The following is a 17556-nucleotide window of genomic DNA, read 5'->3' as shown; positions in this document are numbered from 1 at the left end:
CTCTCGCCGTGGTGGATGTCAGGAATGATTTGTTTGACCCCGTCACTCCTCTTCGCACGAGTGGTGACTACGTAAAGCAGTTCGTTGAGGAGCCACCCCTAATCAGGTTGGGTTTTTGTGGCAAGTGTGACGTCCTTCGGCACGCTGCAGTTCGGGAGTTGGCACCTTGGAGGAACCTACTGTTTTGCGTGTGTACAGTTGTGTTTGTGCACTGAAGCCATCTTTTAAGTTCCCAGAGGCAGTGATGTAGGTGTTTAAGACTCTGAACACGTGGATTTGTCTGTCGGAAAACTCCGTCGGCCCAGAACACAGTGTTTTGACTACAATGGCCGATCTCAAACTCTCTCCTTGAAACCGCGGCAGACTGCCTGCCTGTGGCAGAGCTCGTTGTGAAAGCTGTGGTTGCGCATACTGAGTGTGAGTGCGCTTTCAAATCCCGGAAAGGATGCCCCTGTGAAGGGAAATTTAACGTGGGTCACGAGCCACAGTTGTCTGATTTTCCTTTGGGTCAGTGTTTTCCCATCCCTGTGCTCTTGTGATCAGACACCTAGAATTCCTTGGGGCACCTGGGTGGCTCAGTCAGTTAAGCGTCCACCTTCGGCTCAGGTCATGATCTTGCGGTCTCTGAGTTCGAGCCCCGCTTCGGGCTCTGTGCTGACAGCACGGAGCCTGGAGCCTGCTTCGGATTCTGTGTCTCCCTCTCTCTCTCTGCCCCTCCCCTGTTCACTCTCTGTCTGTTAATAGTAAATAAACATTAAAAAAAGAAAGAAAGAAAAGAAACCTAGAATTCCTGTCTCATGTCATCTTAGGAGAATGTGGTAACCTGAGCACTGAGGCGTAAGTTGAAGAAATCTCTAAACATTACGGCAGAATTTGAAGCCACCACTGTGCAGGCAAGGGATGTCATTTGAAAGCCATTAGATCTCTCGGGATGTTTTCTCCCCGCAGCCCCTTCCCCTCAAGACAGATACCTAGATGTCCAAGGGAGATTCAGCTTTATACAGAAAGCCAGCAGCTCCAGGAATTACCCTGGGAAAAAATGGGTAGATAAAGTTAGATGTGGACAGGAAGATTAATTCATCAGGTCTGTATTGTAAAATTAACATAGAAGTAATTTCCATTAAATAAAAGTAGAAAATCAAAAATATTTAACTGCTACGCAGAAAGCTCTTAATAAAGAAGTTCCATTGGCTTAATTGAATCCACTGTGGAAAATCCCTGTGAGTGTAAGTTTGTTGTTATCCATGTAAATCTGATTAAAATGCCACCGTTGATTCACCGAATTGTTAAGTAACAGGATCCACACGTCCTCTGTATATTCACGGTTCCATGTCCTGGTGTCAAAATTAGTTTTGCTAGTATTTCTGTCACACGGAAGCGTATGTTTACCTCTTTAAGTTTTGAATGAGGTTTTCTGTTCATATCTGTTGTTTCCTAACTTAATTGCAAATTCAAGTATAACTTAAAAGTTTAATGTATTTAGAGTGGCCCCGAAAGCAGAAATAGAAAGTTGATTGTAGTGTGTGAGAGTTTAGCTGTTCTGTTGGTGTTTATAATAACTGTTTATTATTTAGCTGTTATTATATATATGTACATATACATATACGTATACGTGTACATATATATATACATATATGCATATACATACATATACAGTTATATATATAATAACTGTATATTATTTAGCTGTTCTGTTGGTGTTTATAATAATAACCTGTTTTGTAATTTAGCTGGAGTAGGACATAATTGATAAATTCTAATCGTCTACCTGAACAGAGCTGTAAGTTCTTAAATATCTTCCTTTCCAGTGGGGATGGCACTATGAGAAAAAACATTGATGTTTGGAAAAAGTGGACGACCTTGAACAGCTTGCAGCTGCACGGGTGAGTCCGGCGTCGCACAGGCAGGGTCGGGAAGGGTTATCGCCCAGTTTCGTAACTCGGTGCCCGGATCTTGAGTTCACCGGACTCTAAGGGCCAAATAATGGTCATCTTTGAGAGAGTTTGCTTACGTATCAGAAGCAGTTGTTTTTGGAACATTTTCGGAGTAGTAAACTGAAGACCATATGCATTTCAGGTACACATTTGTTTAAAATGCTTTTTGGGACCATTTCCTGTAACATTTCAAACCTCTGTTTTCCACAAAATAACCTTTTACCTTAGTGTCTCACTCATCTTCTCTCTGCTTTCTGTTTTTTGTGTTGAATTATTTTGCGTAACATTTTGATCTCAAATGTTTATTGACTGTCTTTAAAGAAAATTTGGAAAATTTAAAAGTAGAAAGAAAAAGAACATCTCATAAGTCAAAGATAACTTCTGTAATGTCTAACGCCTTTCAGTGGTTTTTCTGTGCGTAGGGATGTTAGCCACACCAGTTTGGATTATATTGTCTACAGGACTATGTTTTTTTTTCCTTTTAACGTTAAAATTATACATTCGTAATTGTAGACTTGTGGGCGGTGTGCAGTGTCCTAATGAGTATTCACCGTAAATAATGCCGGCGGGAGATGTTTTTCTCTGTTAAATACTTTATCGCTTTTGTGAAGTAGGTATTAGGATTAGAAAGTGCTAAGGGACATGAGTTGTTCGTAGAAAGAAAGTCGCATATCTGCACGGGTACGGAGGCCTCTTCATAGTGAAACTCCCGTAATACGTTGCTTTCAGTCATTAGCTTCGTGCTTTGCTCGTTGGCATGTTGGGAAAGGCTAACAGAGTAGCAAACGTGTTGTTTATACGGACACATGCTGATTTGGTGAACACGAACCACCTCCTGTGGGTTTACTCTAACTTCATTTGCAGCCTTAAAGAGTTCTTTTCCTGGGGGTTGTTTCGTAATTTGTCGTAAGTCTGTCATGACAACGTGTAACGAACACGTGGTATGGTAGGTGCCTGTGCTCTGTGGGCCGCACGGACACGTTCGGTCCCAGGGTGACCTGGTGTCCACCCTTAGCTTACAGCTGCGGATCGCCACGCGCGGTGCTGAGCAGCTGGTGGAGGGCGGTCGCATGGTATACTCCACGTGCTCGCTGAACCCCATCGAAGACGAGGCGGTCATAGCGTCTTTGCTGGAGAAAAGTGAAGGTAAGAGTCTATATTCTCGTGTACCCTGGGCATTTGCTAAATTACACTCTAAACCCTACGGTGAGATGCCCTGACTTAAAAACACGCTTATGTGGCGGATGTGTCGTAGTTATTGAATTTCGAGGATTGTCCAGTTCATATGTTTCGTCACCTCTTGAGTTTGAAAGATGATGTCCGTCCTTACCATGGTGGTTTTTTTGAAAGAATTGTAGTTGTGGTAAAACACTTGCAACTTGAAGTTTTACCACCTTAACTGTTTCAAAGCCTACATTTCCGTCGCATTAGGAACACGTGGTCGCGTAGCCGGTCTCCAGAGCTCTTGGTCTTGCAAAACTGGAATTATGGACCCGTGAAACCAGTCCCCACTTTCCTGTTTGCTGTCTTGAGTCTGTCTAGGGATCGCTAGGGATCTCCCTGTGGGATCATGCTGTATCTGTGACTGGCGTATCTCACCCAGCACACTGTCCTCAGGGTTCATCCACACTGTAGCAGGTGACAGAATTCCCTTCCTTCAGCCTTCAAGGCTGAACATCTCCCACGTCAGGCCTACACCACATTTTGTTGACCCCATTCATCTGTCCATGGACGCGAGTTGCTTCCTCGGTTTAGCTGTTGGGAATAGTGAGTCTGTGACCCCAGCTGTACACGCTCAGGACCCTGCTTTCAGTTTTCTTGGTGAGTATCTTCTGGAATTGCTGGATGATGGTGATTCACTGCTCAGTTTTGGAGGGCATTCCCGCCGACGGTGCACAGATCCCGACTTCTCCACGTCCTCACCAGCCCTTGTTATTTTCTATGTTTGTGACGGTAGCCGTCCTAACGGGTGTGAGGTCTTACCACACTGCTGGATACGGACAAACTGGACAGGTGCATAAAATGTTTTTAAACCAGTTTTCACAACGTTTTGTCATAAAATCTTTCTTCCTTTGTGTAAGCTTTTACTTAAATGTTAGCTTTTCCCGTCATCTTGTCCTTAAAGGAAATAACGAGGAGTTTCAAACTAACTACGATCCAGAATAAGACACTTCCAAACTTACCACATGCACGTGTATGAAGTAGCTTGAAACCTGACTGAAAGCCAACTGTCTAGGCTTCCAGTTACCTTGTTCTCAGTGCCTGGTTGACCCGTGCAGTGGGGTCTGCCCTTAGTTGTTCACCCCTTCGGAGTCCTCTCGATTGGAATTTTTGTGTTGGGTTTAGTTTCCTCAAACCTGCACTAGAATTCGGTGTTTGCTTTTAACAAAGTGAGAATATTCAGATAGCGTAGTTAGAAGTCAGGGCCGTGCTTTTCTGGGGGGTTCCGTACCGTTCCACCTCGGCCTTGAGGATTCTTTTGCTTCGTTTTTACGATCATGTGCATTTTCACAGCTTCCGTGGAGCTTTGTTGGACGTTCCCCTTCTGTGAGGCTGTCCAGTCTGTATCCACAATCTGTGGATGGAGGTTTATTTGAAAGGATCCCCGGAATGGCCCCATCTTACAGCCTCTTGTAATGTTACCGTAGACACAATGTCCTCAAAGCTGGACCGATGCCCTGCTGGGCATTTTTAGGAAACTGGCTTGGGCCTGACACAGAACGCTTACAGATGTTCACAGTTCCCTTTATATGTTGCTTTCTGGTTCTGGGGTGTGTGTTAGTCACGAGGGCACGAAGACCATGTCCTCCAACTGGCGTGTGTGTGTCTAGAAGCCAGGGGTGGAGCGGGCACGGTTGCCGTGGGCTCCCCTGGGACACGGGCGGGACCCTGCTGCCGCCTCGTTTCTGAAGCTCCATTTTGCTGTGATGCACACGCCTCAGCGTCCCCCGTTGTAAGGGTATGACTAGTGACCTGACACGCGCATAGTCCTCCCGCGGTCCGGTCCCCTGCCCCGCCACCCCCCCCCCCCCCCCCCCGCCACAGAGAGCCGCCCGCGTGTGGTCACTGCCTGTGCGGCCCACACCCCCGACCCACTGAGGTGCTGTGTGTATGGAATTGCCCTCCCTGGGCATTTCGTAGAAATAAATCACACGGTGTGTGATCTCGTGCGTCCGGTTTCTTTGGGTATAAGGTGAAGAGGTTTTATTTTTGGTCCCCAGGTGCCTTGGAGCTCGCTGACGTGTCTTCCGAGCTGCCGGGACTGAAATGGATGCCTGGAATCACACAGTGGAAGGTGATGTTTCTGGGAGGAGCCTGGTCGTGGGAGCACGTACCGCTGAGCAAGCAGGCGCTTTGAGAGCGTCCGTATTTGGGTGACTTCTATAAACGCTGCTTTTAGTTATGCGGTCAGTTTTGATGTAGAATTAACTTCAAAACTAGATATAATGACAAATGGTACACGATTATACAAGTATTTTTCTCTGGCAGTGGAAAAGTTTCCCTGTCTTTATTCTGCAGTTAGAAATCAGCTATTTATTCTTATCCCTGTAAGTGTAGCTGTGCTTTATTTTTATTATTGGCTGGGGTTCAAGCTTCATTTCCAATATGAAACAATTCACTTTTCAGTTTTAAACCAGAAACACTCTGAGGCTTGTTAAAAAAAAAATCTACATGGAAAATGCTGTTTTATAAAACGATCATCGTGTTTTACGGAACACGAGATTATCGCAATTTTACGTGCACACACAGTCTCAGCTTCGGAGAGAAATGAGACTCGCCATTTATCGTGTGGACAGCATTTACATTAGCACCGTGTGATTTCTTACTGTTGGATAGTGCTGGTAATGCAGAATTCCGCCATCGTGTTCATAGGTGATGACAAAAGATGGACAGTGGTTTTCAGAGTGGGAGGCCGTTCCTCACGGCAGACACACCCAGATCCGGCCCACCATGTTCCCACCAAAGGACCCGGAGAGGTTACAGGCGATGCATCTGGAGCGGTGGTGGGTTTGTGGGGCTCTCAGAGGCTTGGGGAGGTGGGGACTTCGGGCCCCCGGCATTCCTGCGAGGCCTGGGCTGTGCCCGTGGCTGACCCCAGGCATGTGAACTTCCCAGCAAGAAAGAAGTTCTCATTTCCTATTGGCTGCTGGCATTGAGCATTTATAAATAACGGAAGCAGAAAGAACTTACACGGTTGTGCTCTACAAACCACACGAACTTTTTACACGTCACACGCTGGCCGTTCCACATGTGAGGGGGGTGTGAATATTTGCAGGGAGACGTGACTTCTCTGTCACAGATCACCTTTGCAGCTTTTGTCTTAGTACTAGAAGAATGTATTTTCTTTTTTTAATTTTTTTTTTTTAACATTTATTCATCTTTGAGAGACAGAGCGTGAGTGGGGGAGGGGCAGAGAGAGAGGGAGACAAAGAATCTGTAGCAGGCTTCAGGCTCCGAGCTGTCAGCACAGAGCCAGATGTGGGGCTCGAACTCACAAACTGTGAGATCGTGACCTGAGCCGAAGTCAGACGCTCAACCGACTGAGCCACCCAGGTGCCCCTAAGAGAATGTATTTTCAGTTAAAAAGTTTTCGCTGTTTTTTTTTTTTTTTTTAGTCTTAGAATATTACCACATCATCAGAATACTGGCGGGTTCTTTGTGGCAGTATTGGTGAAAAAGTCTTCAATGCCATGGAATAAGCGTCCACCAAAGGTAAGTGTCCTCTGAAGTGACGCAGCATATCACGAGCTGTTTTTGTGTGTTCAAGGCAGACGCTGACCATGGTCACTGGGATAGTTTTTGGGTGTGGAGAGCAGCTGTCCATGAGCGTGTGTGTGGCAGGGGCAGGGATTCATCTAAATTTTTACTTTGCAGAAAAGCGGCAGCGTCATAAAGGGATAGGTCCCTGGAGGAGGCAGAGTTGGGCAAATACGCTCCTTCTGCATCTGAAATGCAGATCGAAAAGACACCATGACTGCTCTGTGGCTCAGAGTGCGAGCCCCCCGAGCTGGCTGTGGTGCAGTGTCCCCCGAGAATCCGAGCCTCCCAAGCTGGCTGCGGTGCAGTGTCCCCCGAGAATCCGAGTCCCCCAAGCTGGCTGCGGTGCAGTGTCCCCCGAGAATCCGAGCCCCCCGAGCTGGCTGCGGTGCAGTGTCCCCCGAGAATCCGAGCCCCCCGAGCTGGCTGCGGTGCAGTGTCCCCCGAGAATCCGAGCCCCCCGAGCTGACTGCGGTGCTGTGTCCCCAGAGGTTGCTTCCATTCGGCCTGTCGCAGGTTGACAGAGCTCTGCCAGCCTCAAGGCGGCCTGTCTTCAACGGTGGCCATGAGACTTTGTTCAGGGCTGGCTGAAAAGGAGATCGAGTAGGCCCGGCCTGTCTTCCTGAGTCCCCTGCCTCCTGGATGCTGTAGGAGGCCCCGAAACAGGGGGTTCAGTGAGAGGGCGGCCTTTCGAGTCTTGCTGCGTAGTGTCCACTCTTCTCTGAATCGATGTGACCTCTCTTTGTTAGTGTGTACCTCGGCCTGCGTCGTGTCAGAATGTAGCGGGAATCACAGTCTGAAGGTCAGCATTTCCTTCAGATCAGAGCTTACGGACGTGGACAAATGATGCTTAGCCTTCGGAGAAGCAGAGAGGAGACCGTCCCTGGGTCGTGGCTGATCCAGATGACCGTGTGCACGTAGAGCCCGGCACAGGGGGGAACCCGCACCTCTGGGCACCACTGTGCTGCCCGAGTTAGAGGCTCGAGGGCAATGCTCGTGGAGCTCGTCTTCTGGACTCCAGGCCCCCCGAGTCCCGGGGCGGGAGCTCTGAGCACTGCCCTCTCAGACCTGGAGCGCCAGCTACACGTGTAACTTCCACATTCTTGCAGCCGCTTTGGGACGTGCAAAAACCAAAGCGAAGTTGATTTTAGTAATACTTTATCCCAGCGTAAAGGTTTATTGTGTGGTAATCATATAACAAACTATGAATGAGTTATTTTACATGCTTTTGTGCAGTTTTTATTTTTTTTTATTTTTTTTTTTTTATTTTTGGGACAGAGAGACACAGAGCATGAACGGGGGAGGGGCAGAGAGAGAGGGAGACACAGAATCGGAAACAGGCTCCAGGCTCCGAGCCATCAGCCCAGAGCCCGACGCGGGGCTCGAACTCACGGACCGCGAGATCGTGACCTGGCTGAAGTCGGACGCTTAACCGACTGCGCCACCCAGGCGCCCCTGTGCAGTTTTTAAAACCGTGTGAACTTACACTCTGAGATGCCTCTTCCCTGCCCTGGTCACAGTGCGCGTGGCCCACGGCCGCGGCGCCGTGCAGGTGCAGGGCCTGTCGCATGACACGGTACGTCGCCTCGCCACGTGCCGCGTGGACACTCTTGTGCCGGCGCAGCCTACGTGGATGGGCGTCGAACTTGCCTCCATTCCGCCTGCTCTGGCGTGGCGTCACTTGCTCGTTTAGCGTTACTGCTGTTTTCCTTTTCTGTTGTTTTTTCAGTTCCTTTTTCTTTTTCATTGAGTCACTGTGTTTCGTTCACCTGCCCTGCACACGAGCACAGCTCAGCGCTGCTGGGGCCGTGCTGAGGACTCCGGTGCCTCATCCTCAGGACGCCCCGGTGTAGAAGTGAGGCCCGTAAACACGGCTGGAATCCCAGCCAGGACAGGTGTGCTGGCCAAGTGAGGCTCGACTCGAGCGTTGACAGTATGCAGAGGTGGCCCGTGGGGAAGGGGCACTTGAGACAGGCTGTGAAGGGCAGGGCCGCATTTCCAGGAGCCCAACAGGGGTGGGCAGGGCATAGGCAGCCTGGGCAGGGGGTTTGGGTGGCTGTTTTTTTACTTTCTTTCTTTTTTATTTTTTTTTAACGTTTATTTATTTTTGACAGAGAGAGAGAGACAGAGCATGAGTTGGGGAGTGGCAGAGAGAGAGAGGGAGACACAGAATCCGAAGCAGACTCCAGGCTCTGGGCTGTCAGCACAGAACCTGACGCGGGGCTTGAACCCACGAACTGTGAGATAATGACCTGAGCTGAAGTCAGATGCTTAACCGACTGAGCTATCCGGGCACCCTTGTTTTTTACTTTTAAATTAAACATTTTTCTGGGCGGCAGTGTTGCACAGCATGAGTCCCACCAGCTCGTCTGCTTTAGAGCTTCGTGAATTTGGGGGGCATGTTTTTTAAATTATTTTATTTTTTTTAATGTTTTTGTTTATTTTTGAGAGACAGCAAGAGAGAGTGCGAGCAGAGGAGGGACAGAGAGAGGGAGACACAATACGAAGCAGGCTCCAGGCTCCCCAGTGTCAGCACAGAGCCTGATGCAGGGTTTGAACCCACAAACCATGAGATCACGACCTGAGCCCAAGTCAGAACTTCGAAAGAAACCATGCCCGTGAATTCTGTTCATCATAGCAAATAGATTTCAGATAGTTGCAAAAAATTCTCTTGTCTTTCACATATAAAATGCTGTAGAAAAACAGGATGCACCTCGGGTGCCGAGTGTTAGTTTTCCTGTGGCAGTGCAGAGTGGCTTGCCCTCGGAGTGTAAGCACACTTGTTGCCGTTGCAGCTGCAGGGCGAGCCCAGAGAGCCTGTGCGGTCGGGCCCCACGGACCCCGCCGAGCTGGAGGGTAAACCGGTCGGTGGAATTGACGACACAGAGATCACGGAAAGAGCTGAGAACGTAGAGAACAACGGAAGTAAGAAAGACGGAGTGTGTGGGTAAGAAGAGGGCATCCGTCTGGTCCCTGACGTCCTCGTGTCTTCCTGACCCCTTGGCTCACGTGGCCTCCTGGAGGTGGTGCAGTGTGGGCTCCGCTGTGCTTGACGGGGTGCGGGTCCCTGCAGAGCCTGTGTGCGGGGGGCCTGTGCTGCGCGGGCCGAGGAGGAGGGCTGGGCGGGGGGTGGAGAGTGGGCTGCTGGCGTCCGATGCTCCCCTCCGACCTGGGTGGTGTTTCTCCTGCCTCTGTCTTCAGCCCTCCTCCATCCAAGAAGATGAAGTTGTTTGGATTTAAAGAAGACCCGTTCGTGTTTATTCCCGAAGATGACCCGTTATTTCCACCGATCCAGTAAGAATTAATTCAGGCTTCTAAATTCTCATCATAAATGTGTAACTGATCACATTTCATCGTGCCTTTTATTTAGTCGTGTGTAGTATCTCCTTCCACGTAACCGCACGCTAGAGCCGGGTGAAATCCTAGGGAGTGTTCACCACGCACTTCAGTGTAAGCGGCCAGCGACCGAGAAGTGCCCGGGGCCGGGGGGTGGGGGGCACTGTGGGCCCCGAATGTCCGTGACCCAGCTAGGCTTCCAGATGGAGGGGCTGCCTGCCTGGGCCCCCTTGTGGGAAGGGGAGAAGAGTGGGTCTGGGTGGGAGGTTGGGGACCCTGATTGGAAACCTCCAAGCGGAACAGAGAGGAAAGGTTGAGGGTAAACAGCTCCTGCCGTTCATCTTCCCGTCAGTATACATTTCCCACGGTGGGCACTTGTGCTGCATGTGGGTGACTGGTCCTTCTCTCGGGTCTGCCCCTTAGGGCGTTTCTCAAGTAGCAGAGGTGTTCTCTCAGGTCCTGGTCACTGGAGCAGCAGGTGACGGAGAGGCTTGCACTTGTCTGCCCACGTCCCTGGTCTAGTTGTGCCGCAAGTAAAACTTGCCTGGGGTTTTGGGTGAACTCGATCGAGCTTAGGAGACGGGACCGCACAGCAGAGCGAGTGCCGTAAGCCACAGTCTTGAAACCGAATTCTGTCGTGGAAGAGCGTCCTGCTTGGAGACCGTCTGTCACACTTGAACCGAACTCGTCAGCAGCTCTGTCTTGTGCGTAGGAAATTTTACGCATTGGATCCTTCGTTCCCAAAGATGAATTTGTTGACTCGAACCACAGAAGGGAAGAAAAGGCAACTCTACATGGTCTCCAAGGAGCTGAGGAACGTCCTGCTGAATAACAGCGAGAGGGTGAAGGTACGCCGTGCGTGGGACTGCCGGACGGCCCGGCTGGGTCCGCTTCTGGGGTGGCTCGCACAGGGGCCCTGAGCCCGGCCCAGCAGGTGCGGGCTGCGCTCGGTGGGTGTGTCCTCCGGACGGAACGGGGCGTCCACAGCTCCGGCTGCTGCTCCTGGGCGCTCTTGCTGTTACGGGCCCTTCTGTTCTCCTTCGTTTCTCTGCCCCTAGGCCCTGCCTTCATTGCTCTGCTCTTTTCCCAACTGCTTCCTCCCTGGCAGATCTCCAGGTGTGGTCTGGAGGTGCACGACATCTAAATTGTTTCCGAACCAATGCTGAGACCTCATTTCCGCCCCTTCTACTCTGCTCGCTTGGTTGTCCCCTAGTGTTTTCCAGGGCGACGGCCTCCTTGCTCTTGACGGCCCATGGAATGTGTGTGTCGTGTCCCTGCATTTTCAGAGCTTTTCCTGGTTTTAATGTCTGTTGTGATTGTTAGTCGATCTAAGCCACCTAAAACCAACACCATTTGAGAGCGTCAGGCTAGGAGAACCCCTGCTCCGATCCCACGACTTCCACAGCTTTGCCGTCCTTGCGGCTCTGCCTTGTGGTGGAAGGGAGTATTTTAATCGACTCTTTGGCTTTTGGTCATACGTGTTTCGTCTTGTGTCTTGACCGACAGGTTATAAACACCGGGATAAAAGTCTGGTGTCGGAATAACAGTGGTGAAGAGTTTGACTGTGCTTTTCGGTTAGCGCAGGAGGTAATTTGGGAAAGAGGCTTGGGTAGCAGCAGCCGTGAGCTGAGCTGCCGTGCTCTGTGGCAGACGGCTGTTGCTGAGCTAGTCCGATGGGTCCGGGCGAATAGAGCCCTGCCGGCTTCTTTGACTCCCCTGGGCGCGTTCGCTTACACCTTCTCCAGGGGCTGTGGTGAGGGGACGGTTGGGCGTGGCATGTGGAAAGGCCCTGGGGACGGTGGGTGATTGTTACCGTTCATAATGGTGGCGTCTCTTTATTCCCCACAGGGAATATACACATTGTATCCATTTATTAATTCAAGAATTATCACGGTGTCAATGGAAGATGTTAAAATTCTGTTAACCCAGGAAAACCCATTTTTTAGAAAACTTAGCAGTGAGACCTACAGCCAAGCCAAGGACTTGGGTAAGCAGTTTAACTTGCATAGAAGCATAATTTGCTCTTATAAAGACAGTGAGGATGTCGGTGTTCAAGCTGCTTAGATCTTCTTCCGTCTTACGTTTAATACAGTGTGGCTTTCTTTTTACTGTCATTTTCCAGAGGGCTCTGTGGAAATGGGATTGGTGTCTTAGCACGCCGAGGGTCAGAGGCATCCGTTACATCGCCCTGCTTCCCCAGGCCTTCATGGGGGGAGGGAGGGTGCTCTGTGGGTGCTGGGGCCTGGCCGTCCTGTGCGGAGGCACAGGGCACTCACCAGCACAGGCCGTCAGGTTCGTTTGGCATTGAATCAGCCAGCTCGAAGCAGGCTGCTTTCCTAGCCCACCAAAAAGGGTTGTTGGTCATGTTGTTTGGGTATTTCATAAACTTTCCACTTCAAGTTATTGTGGTGATGTTTTCACCTAAGAATAAAAATCACCCCACCAGAGGTGCTTTCTTTTCATTCTTGTTGTTTATTACGTGTTCACTGTTTCTGGCTCGGTTTGCACACACACTGCACCCACGAAGTTACTGTGGTTCTGTGGTTCTGTGTTTTCTGTTCGGAACGGAAGGGCGTAAAACGTGCTGGGTGGACGCGGTGTCCCGTGGTCTCGGGCGGGAGCCGCACCTGAAGTTGACGCGATCGCAGGGACGAGGGCACCGTCTTGTTTTCTTTTTCGTCTGCATCCTGCAGGGGGGTGGTGGCAGTCTCGTTGTTGACGGTTTTCACGCGTGTGTCATGCTGTTTCTGGAAGTTGGAGCAGTTACGTGTTTCGTCTCAAATTTTGAGGATTAACCTGTAGTTTTCCACATCCCCCTGCTGCTGAGAGTGACGGAGAGGCTTCCCGGAAATGCCTGAGGGTCCCACCCGTCCTCCACCAGGCTGCGTGGACCACCCACTCGGTGCCGGGCTTGCCAAAGGCTCTGCGTGTCCGGGTACAAAGAGTCCCCTTCTCCGCACGGAGGTCCTCGAGGCCAGGAGTGCAGGCTGTGTGTTGCTGGCCGTCCACAGAGCCAGACACACAGACGGCGTCCGTTGACCGGCAGCCTGGCCCACACTTGTCTGTCTCTTTTCCAGCCAAGGGGAGCATCGTCCTGAAGTACGAGCCGGACCCCACGTAAGTGCGGGAGCTCCTGTCAGCGGAGGGTGGGGGGGTCTGTGGGTGGCCGTGGGGCCTGTCGGGAACGTGCTCCTGAAGATGGCCTTGTGGGAACTTGAGGACAAGTGTTCCGGTACGTCGTCTTCTCCTAGAACGTTCAGCTTCTACCTAGAGAATTAAACGTATAGAACTTTCTCCCTGTGCCTGGGAAATCTAGCTCTGATTTCTGTCTCCCGCAGAAGGAGCATACAGGTTGAATAGTCAGGAGACGTGGAGTCCTGTCTCTACCGAGGGGTCGGCCAGTGTCTGCGGGTTTCTCGTCACGCGTCAGGCAGCGTTGTTTGAAAGCAGGGTGTGGGGTTTCGCTGAAGCAGAGACAGCTCACTCACTGACTGCTGTTCCTTGGCGGCCCTTGGGTGCCCGTGGACACTAGGTCCCGTGGGCAGCACTTGTTGGAAGCGGGGCGAGGAGCCCAGGGGGCGTGGCCAGCGCGCCTCGCTAGGTAGAGGGGAGTGAGGATTTGCACCCAGGGCCGCTTTCTCAAGTAAAACCCCTCTTCCAGGAGGAGGAAGAACACGGGGCTGGAGAGGGGTTTGCAGGAGAGCTTAGGTGGGGCCACGGGCCGTGTTCGGGGAGGTGGTGTTTGGCCTGACTCTGGGTGGTGACGAGGCTGAGAAGCACCCGTCCTGGGGATGGAACGGGCCGGAAGGCAGCCTGGGTGGAGCTTGCACAGGTGGGCCAGGCCCCAGCACCCTGCATGGTCTCCACGGCCTCCGGCTGCTGTGAAGACGGTGGCCCAAGCATGTGCGGCATCGGGCAGCAGGGGAGGTGGGAGGCAGGTGCCAGGGTCCAAGGGTTGGTGCGTCTGGGGCTGGTGCAGACAAGGTGGGTTGTGGGGGCGAAGGCGTGGGAGCTCATGGGTTGGCTTCTGGCTTTTGACGGGGCAGGTGTTGTCTGATGAAGGGGGAAGCGAGGGCAGAGCTCACCTGCTGGGTCGGAAGGTGCTGGAGATGCTGGCAGGCCGCCGCTCACACACTTTGGGAAGCGAGGGGACTCAGAGTCCCAGGTGTGGACCTTCGGGGCCCGAGCGTGTCGATGCCGCGTCCGCCACAAGCACGGTGCCAGAGCTCCGGGGGGCGGTGTAGACGGGAACCAGGGTTCGCGGGCTCTTGGGCCAGCATCCGAGGTCCGCATCTGTGAAACTGGGACAAAAGGGAGGGGCACGAAGCAGGACAGAGGAGACCCAGGCACACGCCGAGCCGCGGAGCGCCCGTGTCGACCTCACCTGCCCGGTGTCTCCTGTGCACGACGGAGACGGGCTTTCCTGGCGCAGCCGGGCCAGGAGGTGGTTTAGGTGGGGGACGCCTCGCCCGCTCCCGGACCCCCGGAAGGTCCACGGAAAGGAAAAAGGAAGGGCCAGCGGTGTCAGGAACAGGGGGCGGTTTCGCAGAACCGTTCAGACAAGGACCCGGATGTGGTCTTTAGCAGTAGTGACGCCAGGTGCTTCTCCCGTGCTGACCTGTTGTACGAGCGGAAAGACAGCTGCGGGGGATTACTGGGGAGAAAGTACAGAAAAAGCAGGTGGGAGTTTGGGAATTCCGGTCGATTCCTCTCATCCTTCTTACCAATGTGCTGTCCACGTTTCCCCGCCCCCCACCACCCCCCTGGAGAGACGGACACGGGTGTCCTTCCCTCTCTTGGTAGTGGCTTGTGTCTCGTGTTGGTTCAGCCCCTTTTTCTGTTTGTTTGTTTTTACTTATTTTTCAATGTTAATTTTTGAGAGACAGAGCACGAGCAGGGGAGGGGCAGAGAGGGAGAGAGACACAGAATCCGAAGCAGGCTCCAGGCTCCGAGCTGTCAGCGCAGAGCCCGACGCGGGGCTCGAACTCACCGACCCGTCAGATCATGACCTGAGCCGAAGTCGGACGCTTAATCGACTAAGCCACCCAGGCGCCCCAATATTTATTTTTGAGAGAGAGAGAGAGAGAGTGAGCGAGCAGGGGAGGGGGAGAGAGAGAGGGAGACACAGAATCTGAAACAGGCTCCATGCTCTGAGCTGTCAGCCCAGAGCCCAACGCGGGGCTCGAACTCACGGACGGTGAGATAGTGACCTGAGCCGAAGTTGGACGCTCAACTGATCGAGCCACCCGGGAGCCTCCCTGTTTGCTTTTTTAACCTAGAGTGTGTTCCTCTCTCTGCCCACGTCACTGATGCCTGGCGTCGCATGGCGGTGGGACGTGGGGTTAATGGAGCGGGGCTTTAGGAGCCACAAAACCAGACCAGAGTCTCGTTTGAAAGGCAGTGATGAGGGGCACCTGGGTGGCGCAGTCGGTTGGGCGTCCGACTTCAGCCAGGTCACGATCTCGCGGTCCGTGGGTTCGAGCCCCGCGTCAGGCTCTGGGTTGATGGCTCAGAGCCTGGAGCCTGTTTCCGATTCTGTGTCTCCCTCTCTCTCTGCCCCTCCCCTGTTCATGCTCTGTCTCTCTCTGTCCCAAAAATAAATAAATGTTGAAAAAAAAAATTTAAAAAAAAAAAAAAAAAAAAAGAGGCAGTGATGATTGCGTAGTGGTCGTCAGGGACACGGGGGCGGAACAGTCACTGCCACGTCAGCCGAGGAAAGGCCAGCGGGTGGGCAGGAGTCTGAGGCGGATCCCCAGACTGCAGGAGGCGGTGACCCAGCGGGCTGGAAACAAGTGAGCACGGTGCATGGGGGCCCCACGCTGCTCTGCGGGGTTGGGGGGCCAAGGAGACTCGGGGTCACCTGGACCGAGGTAGGGGAAGCACTGAGGGTGGCGAGGAAGGGCTGTGGGCTCCAGGCCCGGCTCTGCAACCTGCAAGGAGCCTCGTCTCCGACGATGGGCGGGGAGGCCCCAGGCAGCCGTGCCTGTTGTCGGTGGTGTGAGGTGTGACCCGTGTTCGCATTTGAGCAGCTGGAAGAATCTAGAGATTCTGGCATTGGAAGTGTGTGTGAACTCTGGATTTGGGGCTTACTCCACTGGGAGCTTGTAGAAAGAAAAACCGGCCAACGCGAGGATGTCGAGGATATTTAGGACGTGAGGAAGTTGCTGATCGGCCTTTGAGAAAACCTTCCGTAGGATCACAGAATAAAATGCCCCCCCGGGGTTTAGGCATGTTGTTTCTGGAGAGGCTGCGTGTTCCCCTCTCTAGATGAAGGTAGGATGCTTAACGCTCACGCACAGCCATCTTGTTCGTAGGAAACCGGACACCCTCCAGTGTCCCATCGTGTTATGTGGATGGCGGGGAAAGGCCTCCATTCGGACTTTTGTGCCCAAGAACGAACGGCTTCATTATCTCAGGATGATGGGGCTGGAGGTGCTGGCGGAGAAGAAGAAGGAAGGGGCCGTCCTGGCGCCTGAGAGCGCGGGTGGCTCGGGGCCGCCGGAGGCCGAGGAGGCCGGGGCCGAACACGACGTGGAGCCGGCCGCCAGTGCCAGCGTGGACGCGGCCCCGGGCCCCGACCCGGCCGAGGGCGCCCTGCCCCGGTGAGGAGGCCTCCACCTTGGTGCCCAGAGCCAAACCCGGAGCTTCTGACCCACAAAGTGCATACTTTTGAAAACTGGTGGAAATGATAGAACAGTCTGTAAATGACCTCAGTGCTGCTTTCACGATACTTTTTTAGCCCGTTTACGGTTTCTTTGGCAAAGCTGGTCCATGGTGCGTGTTTCAGGCAGTCGTAGACTCTCACCGTTAAGGTCTTAAACTTCTATCGAGAAACAAAACTGCCCTTGAAGGAATTTTCAGGTCCCTTTTGTTACGCCTCTATTGGGCTTAATTATTGTTTTAATTATTATTTATAGAAAGAATCTAACTCCTGAATCGTTGGAAGACCGTTTTGTAAACCTTAATAGCTGTGAAGTTGCACGTTAACAGTGTGACGTTCACATGCGGTGGGCTAATATCTGAAGCCTCAGATGACTTGTGTGCCTTCGTAATAAAAGTCAAATAAACTTTTCTCAGAGGAAGAGCTGTCTCGTGGGCTGTGGTACTATGAGAGTTTTGTGTGCTTTTATTGAATGGGGGATGTTGCGGTTTTAGTCTTTAAATGGGGTTGGGATCCTTGGAACGTTTAAATAAATCGTTGATGACGATGTGTATGTGCGAATGACCCGTTTCAGTCTTCAGGAGGCGGAAGGACTAAACTTCCTTTTGGGCAAATGGAAATGGTAGAATTCACGCATTCTTAGCTGGTCAAAGGACTTGTAGCGTGAAGGTGTCACAAAGTGTTCCTGTGGGCTTCGCCCTCCTTGTGCCAGAGGGTCCAGTCGGTCGGGTCACAGGAGGTGTGGGCTTGGCTGGGGGCTCACCTGGGCCCCTGGGGCACCGTGGTTCCCAGCCTGCAGGTGATACACTTCAGGCAGGCGCTGCAGGGGACCCTTTCCCTCAGTTGCTTCCTGAGTTCCTGCCACGT

At 52.3% G+C, this 17556-nt stretch overlaps 1 protein-coding gene across 1 annotated transcript in view; it reads left to right on the top strand.

Annotated features, from left to right (window-relative positions):
* Positions 1–17110, top strand: part of NSUN2 (NOP2/Sun RNA methyltransferase 2) — a 29322-nt gene extending 12212 nt beyond the window's left edge. Inside the window, exons 8-19 of the mRNA XM_058715158.1 lie at positions 1809–1883; positions 2950–3080; positions 5156–5229; positions 5808–5938; positions 6551–6647; positions 9488–9639; positions 9894–9986; positions 10741–10876; positions 11535–11615; positions 11877–12015; positions 13106–13145; positions 16343–17110. Coding sequence (XP_058571141.1) covers positions 1809–1883; positions 2950–3080; positions 5156–5229; positions 5808–5938; positions 6551–6647; positions 9488–9639; positions 9894–9986; positions 10741–10876; positions 11535–11615; positions 11877–12015; positions 13106–13145; positions 16343–16634 — 1441 coding nt within the window. The 3' untranslated portion in view covers positions 16635–17110. The remainder of the gene's footprint in view (positions 1–1808; positions 1884–2949; positions 3081–5155; positions 5230–5807; positions 5939–6550; positions 6648–9487; positions 9640–9893; positions 9987–10740; positions 10877–11534; positions 11616–11876; positions 12016–13105; positions 13146–16342) is intronic.
* Positions 17111–17556: the final 446 nt, after the last annotated feature.

Source organism: Neofelis nebulosa, chromosome 1 (genome assembly GCF_028018385.1).
Source record: "Neofelis nebulosa isolate mNeoNeb1 chromosome 1, mNeoNeb1.pri, whole genome shotgun sequence".
Lineage (NCBI taxonomy): Eukaryota > Metazoa > Chordata > Mammalia > Carnivora > Felidae > Neofelis > Neofelis nebulosa.
This window is presented reverse-complemented; position numbering and strand designations above follow the sequence as displayed.